Below are 20,337 nucleotides of genomic sequence, written 5' to 3' on the forward strand. Positions count from 1 at the left end.
AATATTAATAAATACTTTAATATTATGTAAATAATGCAAAAATAACCCTGGTAGTTTTAGATTTCCGACAGGTGCTCATGAACGCCCCCTTTGTGCCCTTTTGTCTTGATGCACTCTTTTTGGTGTCATGAAGAGTTATCAGAACTTAATACCATTTTTAACCAGTTGCCAGCATTTAAAAAAAAAAAAAAAAAATCACTCTGTAACAATTGAAAGGTGATTTGTTCGTATTTTCTATTAGATGTTCAAAAAATGTCCGTTTTCATTCATTGAACTATTTTTAATCCTTGATTTTAACATGAGAAAAATACACTTCATGGAAACTGATGGAATGGACTGTTTGGTTCTGATCGGGCTCCTGTCGTGTGCTCTTCCACGATTACATGGACTATAACGAGATGAGAGCAGGATATTAGATGGGCTAATAGCTGAGGAATAGGTCTTTTACGGGAAGCAGTGAGGCCGTTATTGCAAAGACTCGGAGAGAGAAAACAATCCTGCTGTAAGGTTACCCGCAGATACACAGACCATGTGCTTCCCCGCAAGCATGTTTTCAAACAGCCGTTATTTCCTGATGGCTGCTGAGGTCCAGACTGACTTCTGATTTCCGGCTGAGTGGATGATATTTTAACCCAATTTATTCACCTCTTCCTTGTTCTTGAAGAGCAATAGTAAATGGAAGGGATGCGTTTTACTGGATTGTGAGTTTTGTATGGGTGTATTGGGGGGAGTGTCATGTCTAGACTGTATGCCATTGAGCGGGATGGTTTTACTGTTATTTTCCACTTTTTGAGAAAAAGAACATTTGTCTGTTGAAGCATGAGCCTGTAATACTTCTGCATGATTGTAACTCAGGGTTTAGGTATTTGTAGGTGAGCCCAGTCCATAAATATACAAAAGATAATTGTGAAAACCATAGTGGAAATGATAGACAAACTAATTTTGGTTCTTGGGAGGGATAAATAAATAAATATACACAACAGTTCTTTCTAGTACCGTTTCACCGTTTGTATCACTGCGCTTACGGCGACTGTCATGGCAGTCGAGCAAATCCACCGGATATTTTTTTATTAAAATGATACTGTTGTAATGTCACGAAATGTAGTTTAAAGAGTTTTTTAGGTGAGAATGTAGTTATTTAGACCTCAAATATGTGACTCATATATAAACATGGCACCTATTTTACAATTTGTTTTGACGCTTTCGCAGATGCGAGCTCCAGGCCGTCAACGGCCGTTCAGTGCTCGTGTACACGAAGAGAACAGCTTCATCTCGGCCAGTCCTTCGGGAATTTGCTGCTGGCTCTTTTGTAGATAGTGGTTAAATGAGATATAATTCAACTTAAGTCCTGTACTAGAGCACTACTTTTGTACGTTTGACTGAATTGTTTGCTTGCATTTTTTTTTTTTTTTTTTTTTGGATTGTGTTTATTGTTTGCTTGTGTTTATGTCTTGTATAATGGCTATTGTTGTTAATTTAAATATTATTGTTCAATAAATATTATTTGGTCCCACTTTATATTAGGTGGCCTTAACTACTATGTACTTGCATCAAAAAATATGTACAACATACTTATTGTGTTCATATTGTATTGCAAAACACTTTTGCTGCTATTGAGATGGATACGGGTAAGGTTAGGGACAGGTTTGGTGGTATGAGTAGGTTTAAGGGTAGGTTAAGGTGTAAGGGATGGGTCAACAGTGTAATTATAAATGTAATTACAGAAATTAATTACAGATGTAATTACATGCAGGTATTTTTTATAATAAAAGTACAATGTAAAAACATGTCTGTACACAATAAGTGCATTGTATCAAATGATTAATTTAAATGTAAGTACATAGTAGTTAAGGCCACCTAATATAAAGTGGGACCTATTATTTTATATAAATAATATGCCGTATTTGGTACTGAGAAAGGGTCCGTCAATAGTATCAGTGAAAGTTACATAATTGAACCATTAGATGGCGGCAAAGACTCTCTTTATGAGTGAGTCAGAACAAGGAAGTTGTTTTAGCACTGTGGGAAATCCCATCAACTTTTAAAAAGACACTTTCCTCAGCGAACATTCAAACTGATTTTTTATAATAGATATAATATTATGAACATCGACCTGAAGAATGAATGTTATATCAGATGCAGGTAATACACTCTTAGTCGATCTCTCTCTCTCTCTCTCTCTCTCTCTCTCTCTCTCATAATACCATAATAATCTACAAAATACAATAATCTTCAATAAAGCAACTCAGCGTTCCTTCGTTACTAAAGTGACGTTTTAGAATTAGTAACAGAGGCTTGGACTCAGCTGTTAAACTGTCAACTTGAGATTTGAATCCGTGGCGGAAGGAAGTAGTTCTGCACAAAACAGTGTTTTTAAAGACACTCCGTTGTTGTTTATTTACACACTCGTGCCATCGAACTGTTGTATAAACGCAATATCACACTCATAGTCGTGTGATGTGGCTGTATATCAGCATGCTGTGATTACCTACGACCGAATCACAGCCGTGCTGATGTACAGCCATATCACACTGCTATATATATAAAATTGTATTTGGTTTCTCTCTCTTTTTTATGTAATGTTTATTTAAACAGGAAAATGTGACAACATTAAGTGTAACTGGGACATGAATTAAGAAAGTACTGAATAAAAGCCATGATTTCGATAAAATAAGACAGAAAAATACAAAGGGCCTCAGTTTGTTTTCAAGCTTTAGTGATTCTGTTTGGTGCCATTAAGAACTTGAAATCTGCAGAACAAAGCTGTTCTCGGATGTGGTCCTTATCTCACAAATTAATCAGCATATTTCCGCGCAGGGCATCTGACAGCTTCCATACTGAAAATGAATGGACATTTGGAGGGACTCCAGCTGAAATGCCATCCATTCATTTAGCTCTGATTCAAGAATCCAGAGCTAAATGAGCTTTTTTCCACACATTTCTGAAGTGGTTCACAAAGTCCCTGCCCCTTGCATGTTTGTTTATTCAATATTTTGGCTAATTTGATTGTTTTCTGCTACTAATAAGAGTGCAACACAGATCCCTTCAACATGCTATCTACTTATTAACAGCGTAGGGTTAGTAAAAGGCCGTTCCATGATCCTGAGCACTTTACCAACCTCTCTTCATCTCTTCGTTTTTCATGGCACCACGGTCGTCATTTGCTGTCATTTGCAATATGAGAGCCTTATTTTTCTGTTTTTAAAAGCCTCCACGCATCTGTGTACTTACTGTCTGCATTATTCATGCTCATCACAGCACTGCACGTGCATATGTGCAGTACTTTGGTCTGCTTCACCCGCATCATTTCTGACAGCCGAGAGAGAGAGAGAGAGAGAGAGGGAGGATCTGAGCGTCTCTGAAGCCTCTGGTCAAAACCAGCAAAGTTACACAGCCCAGCCAGGCCAGGGTCCGTAGGGGCCTGGAGCTCTTGAGTGGAAACACCGCGGGGCTAATGGACCAGCACACCCACTCCCTCAGCTACAAGAGCTACAGAGAGTGTGATGAGCCTGAGGGACTGAGTAAATATGAATGAGGTCTTTCCTCCCACGTGCTCCTCGCTGCAGAAGCCATTGATGTTGTTTTGACATCTAAGTGTGAGAGAACAAAAGGAGCAGAGCCTGAGCAGACTGAACAGGGCTGGGCTCTTTCAATGAGTTTGACCAACACGTGTCTTAACCAGGCGTGATTTGATAAAGCAGAACTTGACATTATGTACTGCTCGGGGCTTTGGGTCAGAAATTAATGGGAGTAAAATGCCACTGAAATTGCTAATATCTAATTTTAAAATTCTATTCAAGGCCAAGCTGATTTTTTGAATGATTCAGTTTTATTAAATTGATTGAAGTGAAGTATTTTACCTCAAAGAATGACAAGTGTGTTCTTGTATTAGATTTGCAAAAAACTAATGTTTGTTTTTCGTCATTGAACTATTTCTAGTCCTTGATTTTTTGAATACGAGAAAAACACTTAAGTGGAAGCTGATGGAATGTTTAATGCACATCTTAAAATTCTATTTTAGTCCAAGCTAATTATTCAAATGATTCAGAATTAGTGTTGTCAAAAGTGCCGACTTTGGTACCAAGTCGGTACTGAAATTTTAAAAATGTGAGGATACCAGCATTTCCCTCTAGTATTTTGAGCACTGTTGAGCAAATTCTAAAACACCTCTGATTGGCCATTGTGTTCACGCACTCGTCAGATATGTCTGTGATTGGCTACAATGATCAACAGTTCAACAAACATGTTGTAAATAGACATCTCCCTCTGATAGATGTCTGCTTTCAAATGCTCCCGCTTTCAAAACACTTTCAAACACTTTAGTGTGCTTTTAAACACTCCTGTGCGTTGATCATTGTAGCCAATCACAGACATATGTTGAGTGTGTGAACACACTGGCCAATCAGAGGTGTTTACAAATCCGCTCAACAGCGCTCAGAATGCTAGGGGGAAATTCTGGTATGGTCACATTGTTAAAATTTCAGTACCGACTTGTTAACGAAGTAGGTACATTTGACAACACTATTCAGAATTTATTTTAATAAATTGATTTAATTGAAGCATTTTTTTTTTTTTTTTTTTTTTTTTTTTTTTTTTTGTATGGTTAAAATTGGTGTATCTTCATGAAAGTAAATAATAGCCCTAAAAACTCCAGGAAAACATTGCACCCAAATACAAAGTTCTGTCATGAAACTCTAGATGGCACAGGCTGATAGGTCATTATCTCAGTCTGCTTGCAATCATGTTATCAGGGGTGCATATACCTTTTTTGGTCTGGTTCTCAAGGGAGCACCTGGAGATGTTGCTTGGTACTCACATTTTACGTGACACACTTATCCTAAAAGCTGTCCTCATCACTTTCCTCCTGACTGCTCTCCTCACTATCTTCTTTTCTCTCAAACATGGTAATAAATGATAATGTTTTTTTTTTATTTATTATTATTATTTTTACTAACATTAATGACACAGACAACAGCAAGAATATTAGGCTGCTGTCACTTTAAGAAGGAAAGCACGGACCGAATAACTGACACACATCCGGTTTCTTTTCACTTATGACATAACCGAGAGAATACTTGCAGAGACAGGTATTTTGACATAAGTTTGTATGTATGTGTCCGTTCAAGCGCAAGTAAATGCGGAAGAGGAATTAATTTGGTGTTTGAGCGCACGTTTCGGGGGTGTGAGGCTGTGCGCACAGATAACTCGCGAGTCCCGATTTTCACCTCTTCTTCCACTTTTAAAATCATTTGAATGTGTTAATTGGCGAGACAAAACACGTCCAAATGATAAACTTTCACTCTATGAATGGTTAAATTTAGCAGTTAATCTGCGAATCACATGCGTGCTGAACCGTTGGACCTTATCCGTATGGATCACGGATTAACTGCGATCCGTTGCGCACCTAATAATTAAAGAACAAACTTATCATCATGATTGCTATCTTACCAGAGGTGGAGAAAAATCCTACTCCAGTAAATAAACGTGTCCCTGCACTGTAAAAAATGAATGTGATTTTAACGGAAAAACGCTAAGGAAAAAAATTGTAAATAGGTAAACAGTAAGTTCCTGTACTATATACAGGGAAAAACTGTAAAAGCTCTTACCAGACATTTTATGTAATTTTCACAGTAAAATGCTGTAAATTTTATAATTTTTAGATGTAAAAAAGAACAAATCAATGTATAATTTACAGTAAAAAAAACTATAAACTGATATTCCCACAATTCCCTGTGTAACACTCCACATTTGAAAGTACTATGTTTAAAAAAATCATGTTTCTTAATAGTTTTTGTTATCAGTTATGTAGAGTACTTTAGGGTTTTATGTTACATCATCTGTTGTTTAATGAATGTTTATTGCATTATGTAAGTGTTGTGGGTTACCATGATGGTGTTTTGCATGAATGACTCTTTGCACCTTCTTTATATTAGTATATACTTCAGCTCATGGAAAAGCTGTTTGTGATGAACTCTGATTCATGTGGCTTTATCTTTTACCACCTGCATTATTATGGTGGTTGTCAGTATATGTTAAAGGTACAAAACAGATTTTAGTAGTAGTGTGCATTGTTGAATTTACTGGTTTACATAAATTTTTTGTTTGTAAATTACAGTTTTATACTGTAAAATTTACAGTTTGTTCTGTAAATGTGTTTACAGTTTTTCTGTATTTTTTTTACAAAATTATTCTGGCAACCACAGCTGCCAAAATTATTTTGTAAAAACTACGGAATATTTTTTACAGTGTGTGAACCGGTCCTCAAAAACGTTGGTACTCAAAAGCGCTTCCCTTCCGTTTTCTGGTGCGCATAGTTTATTTGCACCCCTGCATATTCTCTATAGGGCACAGCAGATTGGTTCCTGCTGTTTCAGTAGCCAATGAGCTCACTGCTCAACCTTCAAATACAATAAAGTCAGCATTTGCTGTAGCAGTTGCAGCGCACTTTTAGAAACCCTCCACCTTCCCCAGCTCCACCTGTATCGATCTGCTAAGGGTACTTCATGAATGCTAATTTGTACAGCAGCAGCAGCAGCATGTCTTACTTGCTCACATGTCTTACCATGCCAAACACTCGGAGAGTTGACAGAAGTTAATTTCTGATGCTCCTCAGGGCTAGTGTGTTTAGGTCTTTGGAAAAAACAGTCACTTGTCCAGTCGGGCCAGTTCGCATGTACATAGAGCTGCTGTTGATAAACAGATGACAGCCGGATGAGCAGAGGTGCAAAAGAGTGAAGGAACGCATTCTTAAGTTGAAAAACAGGTAAACACAACAGAATGTCACAGAATGCACATTGTGACACATTAAAAATAGTTCTAATGTATAGCTAAACACTTAAATTGTAAAACCTTATTTAAAGAGTATTTATTTTTAAAATTTGTGTTAGTAAATCGTTCCTGCATTCATGGAATCGCTTTAAGCATCAGTTTGAGCTTGTAGACAGAATCTTGTGGAGCTGTTTGGGTTTAAAGTGTTTTGTGTTGGACCTGTTGGGAGTAGTTTGTGGTGTTTGTGGGATCATGTACCTCGGGTCCACGTCTCACGATGTTGATCAGTGCTCGGTCTTCTTTCAAACACTTGTGTGTTTGTGTGTGTTTGCTTTTTGGCATGATTCAAGAGGAGAGTCCAGAACATTCAAAGTAGCAATTAGCCGCAGTGAGCAAATAAACTCTACTACAAACTTTGCATGAAAAGCTGCAATTATCTTGTTTGTGGATAGCAAAGTAAAATTTGGGAGCATCCCAGTCTTGTGGGCTGCTCTCTGTGGACGTACAGTAGATACTCTCTCTCACATTGTTTGTGTGCGTTTTGATGCCTGTCAAAAAGTTTGGGCCAGGGTTATTTTAGTATCATTGAGATAAGATTCTAGTTTGTATTAATGGTTTAAATTAGTTTTTATATTTTGCGTTTTCATTTTAAAGTTTTAGTAATTTTGTTGTTGTATTTCATTATTTTATTTTATTATTTATTTTAGTACATCAAATAAAACTAAATGAAAATGACAAACATGTCTTTTGCAACTGGCTGAAATAAAATGATTCTTTTAGCTTTTATGGTTTTAGTTTTAGTTAACTGTAATAACTGTGGTATAGAACATACTTGAATGTATTTTCTGCTATCTTTCTACTATCTTATCATTTTTGTTTTGTTAGCATCACTAAATGGAATTGCAATGGAATTTATTAATGCATCTTCCATTGGTTGGACAAAAGCTCCAAACTCATGTCAAAGGATGGTAAATTAAAAGATCTTAAAATATAATATATTTTGATTTGTTTACATTTTCCTCCTACTATAGATTTAATGTCTTATCATTGTCCTAAAATGTTTTAAATAATACTAATAAAGAATAAGAGTGTCTGTCCAGATTTTTGGCTGGTAGTGTACGTGAAGAGATACCTTTTCTCTAAGGCTTGTGATTTGTAAGGTGATGTTTGCTTGATTGATTTTGCTCATATTTTATTTTACCCTATCAGCCATTCATTCTAGGTCTGCTCTGAATGGGCTTAAGTAAATGTCTCTGGCTTCACGTCATTACACCAATGTTTCTTTTCAAGTTTGAAGGGAGCACTATTAACGTTGGCGTATAAAACAGATGGAGACTCTGACCTCACGTGTTTTATTCTAATGAAACGCTGTTATATCTATCTCGCTGCTCTGTGAGTTTGCAGCTGGACAGTTTCACACACACACCAAGGCAGGATTATAAATAGCGTAAATCAATAATAAATGACACAGTATTTCACATATTTGGAGTTGGGCTTCAGTGCCCTAAGGGGGAAGGATGAAAATATCATTCTTGCAGTCTTTCTCGCTCTCTCTCTCTCTCTGTATTTCAGGTCTGTCATCCCCCCCCCCCCGAGTACAGCGAGGCTTCTTGTTTATACTGTAGCATCCATCTTTTATTTATTTCCCTCATCTGTTTGGCTGGCTGCAGATTTCTCCATTCAGAGCTGATCATTAGAGGAGCTGCATTATTTACCATTTTGGCCCGCATCGCTGAAAGGAGGAGAGAAATGGGGAGAGAAAGGGTGTCCTATATCCATAAGCCCATTTTAGCACATTAAAGTGGCACAGAGGAGTAACAGTGTCTCCAATAGAGATTGACAGATGTTGTTTTGTTATGACCGATAAGGATTGTTTTAATGTTTGAGTGCTCAGTAACCTATATGTAATGCCCATATTTCTTTTTTCTGCTTTTTGACACATTGATCACCAAACAATCATTAGACTATAATACAAATATACTTTAATAATAATAATAATATATATATATATATATATAAATGACGTGATGGGTCATTTTTTTGTCCAAAGGCCTAATAATAATAAAAAAAAACAAAGATATGACATCCAAAGTATGTAAGGTAGTACAACTAGATCTCTTTTATTAAACCCAAAAGGTTTTAATTATATTTAGCTACATATAAAGGTATTTTAAAGATTTTGAAGCGTCAAAAGGTCATTCGGCCAATACAGCCATTTCATTTGTGATTAAAATAATGTATATATTTTTTATTCTGGATTGATTTTATAACATCACGATTTTATAACATAATAGTGCAAAATAGTAATAAATTATGTATAGAAGTCTTTGCTTTGTCATGAGAAAGAATGTCCGGAAAAAAAATTTCATTGATGTCATTCGGAGTAACCAATATTAAGGGACCATTTTGGATCAAGTCATGCGATCAGCATATTGTGACAGGATGTGACATCATTCAGACACCTGCAGAGGACCACATGGTCATGAAGCAAAGTAACTAACTCTCTCTTAACTATTTGAAAAATTCATGTTTTCACTTGCTCATACGCATGTCCCGAAACATCAGGTCATTCGGTACAACCGCTATAAAATATGGAAAATGTTGTTATATTTTAAAAACTTGTACTAAATATAATATGTTTGATTGTCCTTTTGTTAGCTAGCTAGCTAGATATCAGCCTGTTAGCATTGTTTGAAAATATCGTCATTCGGTATAACCAAAAGTGTCATTCAGTAAAACCGAAATTTTGGTTAAACCGAATGACTTTTTTGGTGACAAATTTTGTCCATCTTGTAAAAAATGACAAAAGCTGTGTTAATTGATTATAAAAACCACATAATCTCATTGTTAACACTTAATAAAACTTCAAAATTTATTATATCTCATTTAAGTGATGTATACATATATTTTTTTATAAACGTATAAAAATGTATAAAAGTTAATTAGAAGAAAAAATTATTTATTTTATTTTTATTTCTGCTTTTTCACACATTGATCACCAAACAATAATTAAACAATAATACAAAAATAAAAACATATTATTATTGTATTTTATAATTTAATAATTAAAATAAAAATTATATACTAATTTAATAATAATCATCATAATTTGGTAATAAAAATAATTTTATTTTTTAATGCATGTTTGTATTATAGTCTAATGATTAGTGACATCAAAAAGTAGAAATAGTAGTAGTAGTAATACTACTACTAGGCCTACTAATAATATATAATAATTTTTTTTTTTTTTTTGATTGGTTTTAAATGTGTGTAGCTCCAGCATTGCTCTTGTAAAAATGAAAATATATCACTGCTTGCGACACCATTTTGGGGTTTTACAGATCACCACACTGTAAAACGTCTAGTCTCTTTCCAGAAAGGCAGTTCTCTGAGGAACCTCTGCAAGATCTCTAAAGACTGTCAGCACTTCTTTTAAGAACCCCATTACAAGGTTTTGAGGCACTTGAATTATACACTGAAGTTGTTTATGTACAGAATAGGATATTTTAGGCACCTGTGCTTTAAGTGTTTTTTAAGTATCTTTTAATTCATACAGTGTAGTGGAAAGCCAGCAACATTTCCGTCCACCTCCACACATCCTGGTAAAATTTCTCTTCTTCCACTGCCTTTTAAGTGCTTTCTATTTCTGCCCTGTTTATCAGAGCTGATCTGTTGTTAAAACTAAAATAATCCAGGCAGGATGAAGGAGTTTGTATCCTGGAGCTTTCTGAGCCATCACGGGCTGTAAAGCTGTCATGGAAAAGGCCTTCCCACTCACAAGTTCATGATTCGGGGAAAGGACCTGCTTTGCATGAGCTCTGGCTGAGCTCCATGTGTATTAAGCCCAGGTGTTTTTTTCAATGGGCACTTTTGTTGTTGATCAGAGTACCTCCCTGACATCACTGCTAGAACTCTTGACTCTCACTCGTTCCCAACTGAGGTTTACAGATGGGCTATTTTAGTCCACAGCTGTTTGTTTACGTGCCTGTTATCTCTGGAATCAGTTTGTAGTGAAGATGTGTTGGCGTCATGGCCTCCGACATGTTCTCATTCAGGTCAAACTAGATTTTTACATTATCTGAAGAAAAAATGAGTTCTGATTGCCTTTTGCTAAACTCACCCCAGGGTGTTGTGGGATGTTACCAGGACGTTGCTTTGCTGTTGCTAAGGTATTCTGAGTGTTTGTTAGAATATTGCCATGCAGTTGCTATAGTGTTCTAGGTAGATATTAGTGCGTTGTTGTGTAGTTGCTAGGGTGTTCTGTGTGTTTTCTAATTCATATTGTGATTACTCTTCAACGTTTCAAACCTTATTGACCCCAGATGTTTGAACAGTAGTCTACACTAACTTTCAAAGGGTTGGGGTCTATTTAACAACAAATCCTGAAAGAAAACAGTTAACACTGACAAAACAGTTTACACAAAAAATATTAAGCTGTTAATAGTTGATAATAGTAAAAAATGTTTCTTGAGCAGCAAATCAGCATATTAGAATGATTTCTGAAGGATCATGTGACACTGAAGACTGGAGTAATGATCCTGAAAATACATTACATTTAAAATAGATTCAAATAGACGACAGTTATTTTAAATTGTGATAATATTTCACAATATTACTGTTTTTACTGTCTTCGTGTCATTTGGAGCGACCACACATCATGTGGTATGACAAATAATAGCAATAACTGTATTAAATTCAAAATAAAATATCTAATTTCTGTTGTTGAAATATGAGTCACTAATACAGTATGCTTAAGTGAAAGGTATTTTTAAAACATTTTTATCGGTTTCATGCGATTTACAGGAAAAATAAGTGTTAACTACATTTAAGAAGCCAATTCTGAAATTATAAAACAAAAATATAAGGTCATTCTTCACAGAATCTCAAAAGAACTGCAAATAAAAAAAAATGTTAAGCATGTTGAGGAAATGAATTCATTTTAAGATAAATCACAGTCGCACCAAATTACATTTTTTAAGGCTATGGCCAATTCATCTAGATAAAAAAACACTAAAATCACTTAATTTAAAATTTTAATACGAATTTGTTTTTACCAACATTCTTAATGTTTGAACAATTGCAATAGATATTATTATTTTTTGTATTTTAAAACTGGCCTGTCGAAAATCCTTATACGTCATTGACCCATATACTTAAAAAATAAGCAAGTAACAACATGCCATTTAGTAAAGTGAGCCAGATGAATTCAGTAACTGATTCATAAGTGCTTTTGATTCACTTAAAAGAGCCCATTCATTTATTCATTCATTCATTCATTCAGAAATCGGACTACACTGGTCATGCAGTATGTTTTGATTCACTAAAAACAATCAGTTCTTAAGAATCATACTGCACTGGTTCAGCTGAACGTTTTTGATTCTCTAAAAATAATCAGTTAGTGTTAGTGTCAAAAGTACCGACTTCGGTACCAAGTCGGTAATGATATTTTAAAAATGTGACGATAGCAGCATTTTGAGTGCCAGTTGAGCGGATTCTTAAACACCTCTGTTTGGCCATTGTGTTCATGCGCTCAACAGATATGTCTGTGATTGGCTACAATGATCAACGCTTCAAAAACATGTTGTAAATAGACATCAATGACACTCTTCACTGAGCGCTTACACAGTTACACACGGGACCGTTTGAACGCAGGCGTAGGGTGAATTCAGGGTGATTGGGACACTTTTTGCCATTGAGATGACTTGGAAAAAGTGTCCCAATTAACCAGAATTCACCCCTATATCAGTGAATCCCTAATATATCTGCTTTCAAATGCTCCCATGTGTATCTGTGTAAGCGCTCTGTCTATTTACAACAGATTTTTGAAGTGTTGATCATTATAGCCAATCACAGACATATCTGTTAAGTGCGTGAACACAGTGGCCAATCAGAGGTGTTTAGGAACTCAACAGTGCTCAAAATACTAGGGGGAAATGCTGGTATTGTCACATTTTTAAAATTTTGGTAACAAGTTGGTACTTTTGACAACACTAGAATCAGTTCTTAATCATTCTTTCTGGAGTCATGCTACATTAGTTGGGCTGTAAGTCTTTAACTTAAAAAAAAAAAAAAAAAAATTGGTTCATCTTTTTTATTTTTTTTTTTAATTAAAAAAACTGCACTGTTTTGGCTGTAAGTTTTTGTTTCACTAAAATGAATCACTTTTTGGGATTTTTTTTTTTTTTTTTTTTTTTTTTAATCAATATGCACTGATTGGGCTGTATGTTTTTGTTTCACGGAATAGTATCAGTTCTTAAGAATCATTTTTCCTGGAATGAAACTACACTAATTGGGGTCTAGGTTTCTGTTTAACTAAAAAGAATCAGTTCATTCGAATAATTTATTATTATTATTTTTTTAATCAAACTAGACTGGTTGGGCTGTATGTTTAGTTTAAATAAAAAGAATCAGTTCATAAGAATAATTTTTTTTAAATTTAAAACCCAAAGTATACTTCGGCCCTTTCGCGTTCCGCGGCGGTCCGCACGCTGTCCACGTGGCATCATTTTCGTCATCAGGAGGGTCCAAACAAAGTCCACTAGATAGTGTGCACTCACCAAATGCATCTTTCCACGCTCACTGCCAAAAGTTTATACTTTAAAAAGGGTCTTTTGAGACAGAGAGGTTTTAACAGCAGAGGTTAGACTGTTTATGTTTCAAAGAACTAGTTCCCAGAAGTTATTTTTTTTTATTTATTTAAAAAAAAAAAAAAAAAAATTAAGATTTTTTCCAATTGCCTAACTCCAGAAGTAATATTAATTAACCGTTTTTCCCCCTAGCAAAAATAACTATTTTGTGATATGTACATAAAATTATTCCTACCGTTATGATGATGAATGACTTAAGCTATACTGCCAATCCCTAATTTATACTGCACTTTTCCTTGTTCTGAAGTGCTTTGACGAATCCGAAGAAGAGGGAATGTTGATTACATTTCATCTTTTGTGATGTGGAAGAGATTTATCTGAGTGCATGTTTGTTTATATGAGAGCTGGGATTGTGTTCTCTCCTTATTTTGGGCTGAGCTGTATTTTAATGCTCCAGGCTCTTTGTAAAGGATCCAACAGCACTTCGTTTGGGTGTTGGCCGTGTGGTATTGTTTGCTTGGCGTCGCTGTATGAAAGGGATCTGTAGGATAAATATTTCAGCGCTCTCTTTCTGTCCCTGTCTCTTGGTTTTTCTGTGCCCATATCTGTACACACTGCGTATTGATTAACATTGAGCCCAAGTAAATGTGCCATTGATTTTCTGCTTTGTTAAGCACCAGGCTTTACCAACGTGACCTGTCAGGCAGGCTGTCCCGTGAAGATGGACCTCCTCTTCACTTCTTCCGATCCCTTTGGAAACACAATTTTCTGAAAGATACCGTGTTCATTGATGGGGCGTGTGTGGCGTCACATGATGGAGTTTGCCGCTCAAAATCCCAATGACGCTCCATCTATCACGGATCTAATGTTCTCATTTGTGATTTTTCTCAAGCACCTCGCTCTCCAGCTTTCTTATTACCTTCAATTATTCAAAGACGAAAGAGCTAATCATGCGTGTTGTTTTTTCTTCCCAAAAATGGTGAGCTAAGTCTTCCAGATTAATTAGGTGACAAACGAACTAGGCTGGAGATTGGGATACTCATGCCAAATTTGTCATTACATTATTATATTAGCGTTCTTCTTGTGTTTGCTTATAGCGATTGCGAAATAAATAACTTAGTATTTTTAGAGTTATGGGATTTCCCTGAACAGTGTGCTGGAGAAGATCGATGGCCGTACACGGCATTTGAGCTCATGATCGTCAAGATATTCATGTGCAATGAGTTAATCGATCAATCAATAAAATGATAAACTCGAGTATCTGTAAATGAGCTCAGCTGGGAATGGTAATGGAATGAGAATGTTAAATGTGCAGTCCGATGAGATGTTTCACATGTTTTTTTTCCCCCATTCCTAGTCATCTTAAAAATGAAACTTGACACCTTATGTCATTTCAAACCTATATGACTTACTTTAAGATGTTTAGAGATTTTCATTGGTCCTATAGAGCACAACAGTAGAATTCTGAAATTAAAAATCAAAATTTAAATATATTTTCTACTTATTTTACTTTAAATATACTTATAATTTTCTACTTTTTTTTTTTTTTACTTTGCTGCTTTTTTTACTTAATGGGATAGCTCACCTCATGTCATCTCTAAAACACTAACAATCACTCACATTTTCTTTTTTCATTTTCTCAAGTCTTATTGTATATACTTGCTAAATCCCTATTGAAGAACTATACTTGAAATTTTTATATTCATTAATTTAAGAGAAATCAACCAATTAGAGAAATTGTTTCTTACTGTTAAAACAGAATTCACTATAAAAAGCCTTTTTATTGTGAATGCTACTACATGTTTTTAACAGTTTTGCAATAAACTTAAAATAGATTTTATTTTTTTAAATACACTGTAAACCCTAATGCTCAAAATACTTAATTGGTTTGAGTAGGACAAACTTAAATTGAACCAATTAGTTCAGTTAAATTAATTGCTATGAGTGTTTAGAACTCTCTTTTTCTTTTGACTTCACAGCACTGACATGTTTCAAGTAAACTGAACTGTTTCATTGTTTTGAGTTGTATGAACTCATTTCTTTTAATTTAGGCAAACTTAAGTTTAACTGAAACTGGACTGGGATTTCCATTTCCCAGCATGCTTTGCCCATGGCACTCGAAAGGGAGAGTAAATGCTAAAATTAAGTGTTATATAATGTTTTTTTGCACAAGATTAATGGTCAGGGAGATTTAGTAGTGATTAATGTTTTATTATGCTGATTTAGAAGAGTTTCTGTTAATGTGGGTTTTTGGAGAGTTACCATCATGGAGACAAGTAGCACATGCGGCTTGGTATGAGAGCAAGTAAGTTACATGTTTTAAGTTGCTGTACTCATTCAGTAAGTGCTATACCATGCTATTGTTAACATGTTAGCAAATTAGCAAGTTAACATTTTTTGTATTTTCTTAGGGTTTACAGTGAAGTAAATAACCCATTTGATTTGCAAGAAGTCAAAATATAAAAGTTAATTAACTAAATATTTTATGTAAATTGCTATCAAAATGTATGAGTTAGCAAACTCAGTACTTCAAGTTAGGAGCAATTAACATGCATGAGTACTACAAACTCAAAACTTGATAGTTCTGCTTACTTAAAATTGGGAACATCATAACTGTATTACCTGTATAACATGTAACTGATTACCTCAATTTTTTTGAATTAGCCCAACTTATTCGGGTTTACAGTGTACTTTAGCGATTATGTCTAAACCGTTCAGGACAGACCAAGCATGAGCACTTCGGTAGATGTATTTTTGTTTTGTTTTTTGTCTTTAAATGCTGAATCCATATTGAAGAACTACACTACAAAGTTATTTATTTATTTATTTAAGATAAATCCACAAATTAGAGAAATTGTTTCTTACTGTTCGAAATTGCTGCAAAGAAACCTTTTTCAATGTGAACTCTATTGTTTGTGAAAGTGTTGCTATCAACTTAGATTGTTTCCTTAATCTTTATTTTACGTCTTAAACTATATTTTAAATCTTTATTTTTTTACTATTTACTTTTCTTTTTACTTAAGTTATATTCTAAAAACTCAAACTTATATTTGACTTCTAGTCAACATTTTTACATATTATACCATTATTTTTGATTCACATAAGGGCTTTTCACACTGCGCTTAACCTCGGGTTATCGTCGTTCTAAACACCGCTTTTAACCTCTGGTAAAGGAATGATTCACACTTGTAATTTAGATGCGGGGTTAGCACCGCTTTTTACCCGGGGTTATGAAACCCTGCTCCAGAGCTGGTTTTGCGGTGTTAACCCCACATTGCGGTGCCAAACTTGTACAGTGTGAAACGGTGCAGTGTTATGCTAGACGCTTAGCAACAGACAACCAATCGCGTACTCATATTTGCCTGCTTTGGATAGTCATAGAAACACTGTGCATTGTATATAAACAGTAAATTCAACGTTTGAGAGGAAAAATGTCAAATGCTGACAGAAAACACGACAATTTGAGTGAAGAAGAGATCATTTCATTCTTACCTTTATAGCCCGAAATGTCCATTCAGTATAAACTCGATAGTACAGTTGTCAATACGAGGATGCGCAATGCTAGAGCTATGTAAACAGGTCACGTGCTGCGTTCATCCAATCAATGACACTGACACCGCAAATATGCAAATAAGAACGTTAACCCAGTGTGTAGGAATGTACAATGTGAAACGTCAGTTTATGAATTCCCAGGATTAATTGTTAACCCCGGATAAATTATGAGCAGTGTGAAACATGAAGCAAGATAACCCAGGATTCTGTTTACCCAGGGTTTAGAATGACCCCGGGTTAACTATTTCAAATGTGAAAAGCCCTTTACTGTACCTTATTCGCAGTGCTAGTTCATTCACTCCTAAAAGATATTAAAGCTGCTGTCTGTAAGTTTTGCCTCTTTGTCGCCATCTCTGTTTGAAACCTGCGATTGTTAATGTTAACAACATCAGCATTGCGTGACTGTGTGTATTAAGTGTGTATTAGCGTTACCTGTAGATTTCAATTTCTGTACAGTCAAATCTCTAACGTTAAAGGGATAGTTTTGTGTTCTACTGAAGAAACAAAGTCACCTACATCTTGGATGCCCTGGGGGTAAGCAGATAAACATCAAATTTTCATTTTTGGGTGAACTATCCCTTTAATTTGTCATACCATATAATCTGCCATCAAAATGATAAGTTTAATTATTGCAGCTGCTGTGAGAAAAGGCTATAAATGATCCGCCTCACATGCAATAGCCTACTAGCTGGGACTTGTTCTTTATGTAAACAGATGTGACGTAATGACACAAAGACGAACGGCTGCATGCTCGAATTTCCCGCGAAAACCCACCAGTACCAGCTGAATTATAAAACATTATTACAATCTTACCGTTGTGAATCGGGCTAAGGTAAGGAGATATTTTTGAACACTGGCTGGTTATGTACATGCTCAAAAATTGATTTTGGATCATTTTTAACCAAAAAAAGTTACAGACAGCAACTTTAAACACCTCTGTATTTTTCCAGATTTTCAAACACCTTTTTCCTTTGAACCAAAAGTGTTGTTATTTACCTAAGAGCTTGCTGGTTTGGTTTAGAGCTCTTTATTGGAGATTTGTTTGGAGAAAATGAATGAGGTAAAAATACTTCCCCAGCTAAAGCCACTGAAAAAGTGGGTGGTCACCGTTACGCTCTATGTAAACATCAGAGTAGTGTGCTAATGAGAGAGAGAGAGAGAGAGAGAGAGAGAGAGAGAGTCTTGGAGCTTCTGTGAATCTGCCCCGTGTTCCAGGAAACTACAGCAGTGCACATAAACACTCAGCATGCCTGCAACGGCTCTGTGATGTCACCAGCTGAGAGGAAGGGTGGGAGAGAGAGAGAGAGAGAGAGAGAGAGGGGAGGGGCAAGGGTGACGGAGTGAGATACAGACACAGCCGGAGGGAAGAGAGTCAGTGAGAGCGAGACGGGGAATGTGAAAGACCGAGAGAGAGCCACACTCAGCGCTGTTAGAGGCATCGAGCGCCGCTCGTGGGAGTCGCTGCGTGTGTTTCCCGAGAGTCGTAACCCCTCCGGCTCAGTGTCTGCCGTCTCCCTGCTCTGGACTTGAGGGGCTGATGGGTAAGCGCTGTTTCTGTACAGGGTGTTCTGAGTGAGGGAGGTTGAGTGGGCGGACGGATGGACGGGTGTGTAAAGACTGTGGCTTTATTGCATGGTGCTGAGATACGCTAACACTCTCGTGTGGGTGTGTGTACACGCGCGCTGCATCCTTGAACGCTCTCTGTTGAGTGGTGAAAGTGATGAGCGCTTTTCAATGCACTTTATTGTCACTGTTTTGTGCCGAGTATATGTGTGTGTGAGAGAGAGAGAGGTGTTCCGCTTGACTGTGCTTGTGGCGCAGGGTCTCTGTCCTGGACAGTCTGTCTGGTGAGGATGGAAAGTAGGGCTGGGCGGCGTGATGATGGACGTGTCAGCCGGTAGAGATCCTGCTGTACCGTTTATACCGTGGTAGATGCATCTACTCAGTGGCAGGACTGCGTTACGTTGTTTACACCTGCGAACAGTAAAGAAACATAGATAAATGCAAAATGCAAAGCGGGACATGTCCCAAACAAGTCAAGACAAGGAACTTGTTATTACAAGGTGTTTAGCTCTGCAAAGCACAGTTTTGTTGTTTACGGTTGCCAAGCAACATCGCAACTTGCCGCATTCATATAGAATTCGACTGATGAGGTCACGTCACGTTTGCGCGTTTATTGGTTAATAATGGCTTTGAACATGGTTCATCCAATCAGAAGAGCCAAAACTATCTGTGTATGTTTTTGTTTGTTTGTTTTTAATTGAATTGAACAGTTGATTAAATAGTTTTTTTTTTTTTTGCCATGAATGTTCTTATCTTCTTCTTATAAGTATTTAATTCAATAGGCATAATCATCCAATAGGCATATCCACATGCTTATTTAACATATAACTGTTGAATTTACAGTAACCTGTCTTGTTATTGTTAACTAATACTAAAACTATTAAAAATCATTCATCGGTATTTGAAAAATAAAGCTGAAATTTAAATTAAAAATAAGTATTAGATTTGAAAACTTCAACTTAAAAACTTTAACAAAAATTAGAAATGTTAGCTTGGTAAGTAACTGAAATAAATATGTTAAAGTTGAAGTATTAAAATTACTAAAACTGAAATAAAAATAAATTAAGGCTATATAGAAACAAGCAAAACAGCAAAAAGCAAAAGCACATAACATAATTACTAAAACTTTAAAATAAAAAAAATAAAAAAATTAAAATACAAAAATTAAATTTACAGTAAATATAAATCCATATAAAATTGTATATAAATAATACTAAAATACACACACACTCACACACACACACACACATGTATGTATGTGTATATATGTATATATATATATATATATAATATGTAATATATATATATATATATATATATATATATATATATATATATATATTCATATGTTTGTGTGTGTGTGTTTTAGCATTATTTATATTATTTTTATACTATTATAGTATTTATTAATATTTTGTACACACACATAATATATGCTCATATCATGATATATGGTCGTATTGTTCACCCCTAAGCTAGGGATTTTTAGAGATGATTTAAAGATGATTTTGGTGACTCGCTATCTTTTTTTGTCATTGAAGAGGGGTTGTCATGAATGTGTTGGCCAGTGTGTGCACAGCCCCTCACACACACACTCTCTTTCTCTCTCTCTCTCTCTCTCTCTCTCTCTCTCTCTCTCTCTCTCTCTCTCTCTCTCTCTCTCTGTTAGTCATCCAGGAGCCTGCAGTGTCCTACCTCAGTGCCATTCACATTTGAATGAGCATTGCTCACCCTTGCTATCTCTCCTCTCCCTATTAAAAGCACATGTGGCCATTGGCCGATGGCTTCACAGAGCCGCCCAGCATGCAGCACTGTTTTCATTCACGTTCAGTATGTCCGTCTCTTTTTATTTGGAGTTTTCTCAAGT

General features: G+C 35.8%; 1 protein-coding gene across 4 annotated transcripts in view; it reads left to right on the plus strand.

Moving 5' to 3' along the window:
* hdac4 (histone deacetylase 4) overlaps positions 1 to 20,337 on the plus strand; it is a 236,345-nt gene that overhangs the window by 103,909 nt on the left and 112,099 nt on the right. Inside the window, exon 1 of one of the 4 annotated variants that reach the window (XM_051904807.1) lies at positions 18,251 to 18,448. The exons of the other annotated variants lie outside the window; for them this stretch is intronic. Within the exon in view, the coding sequence (XP_051760767.1) occupies positions 18,445 to 18,448 (4 nt within the window). The 5' untranslated portion in view covers positions 18,251 to 18,444. Of the gene's footprint in view, positions 1 to 18,250; positions 18,449 to 20,337 lie in introns of those variants that run through there. 4 annotated transcript variants of the gene reach the window in all.

The sequence above is a fragment of the Ctenopharyngodon idella genome, chromosome 9 (assembly GCF_019924925.1).
Source record: "Ctenopharyngodon idella isolate HZGC_01 chromosome 9, HZGC01, whole genome shotgun sequence".
Classification (NCBI taxonomy): domain Eukaryota; kingdom Metazoa; phylum Chordata; class Actinopteri; order Cypriniformes; family Xenocyprididae; genus Ctenopharyngodon; species Ctenopharyngodon idella.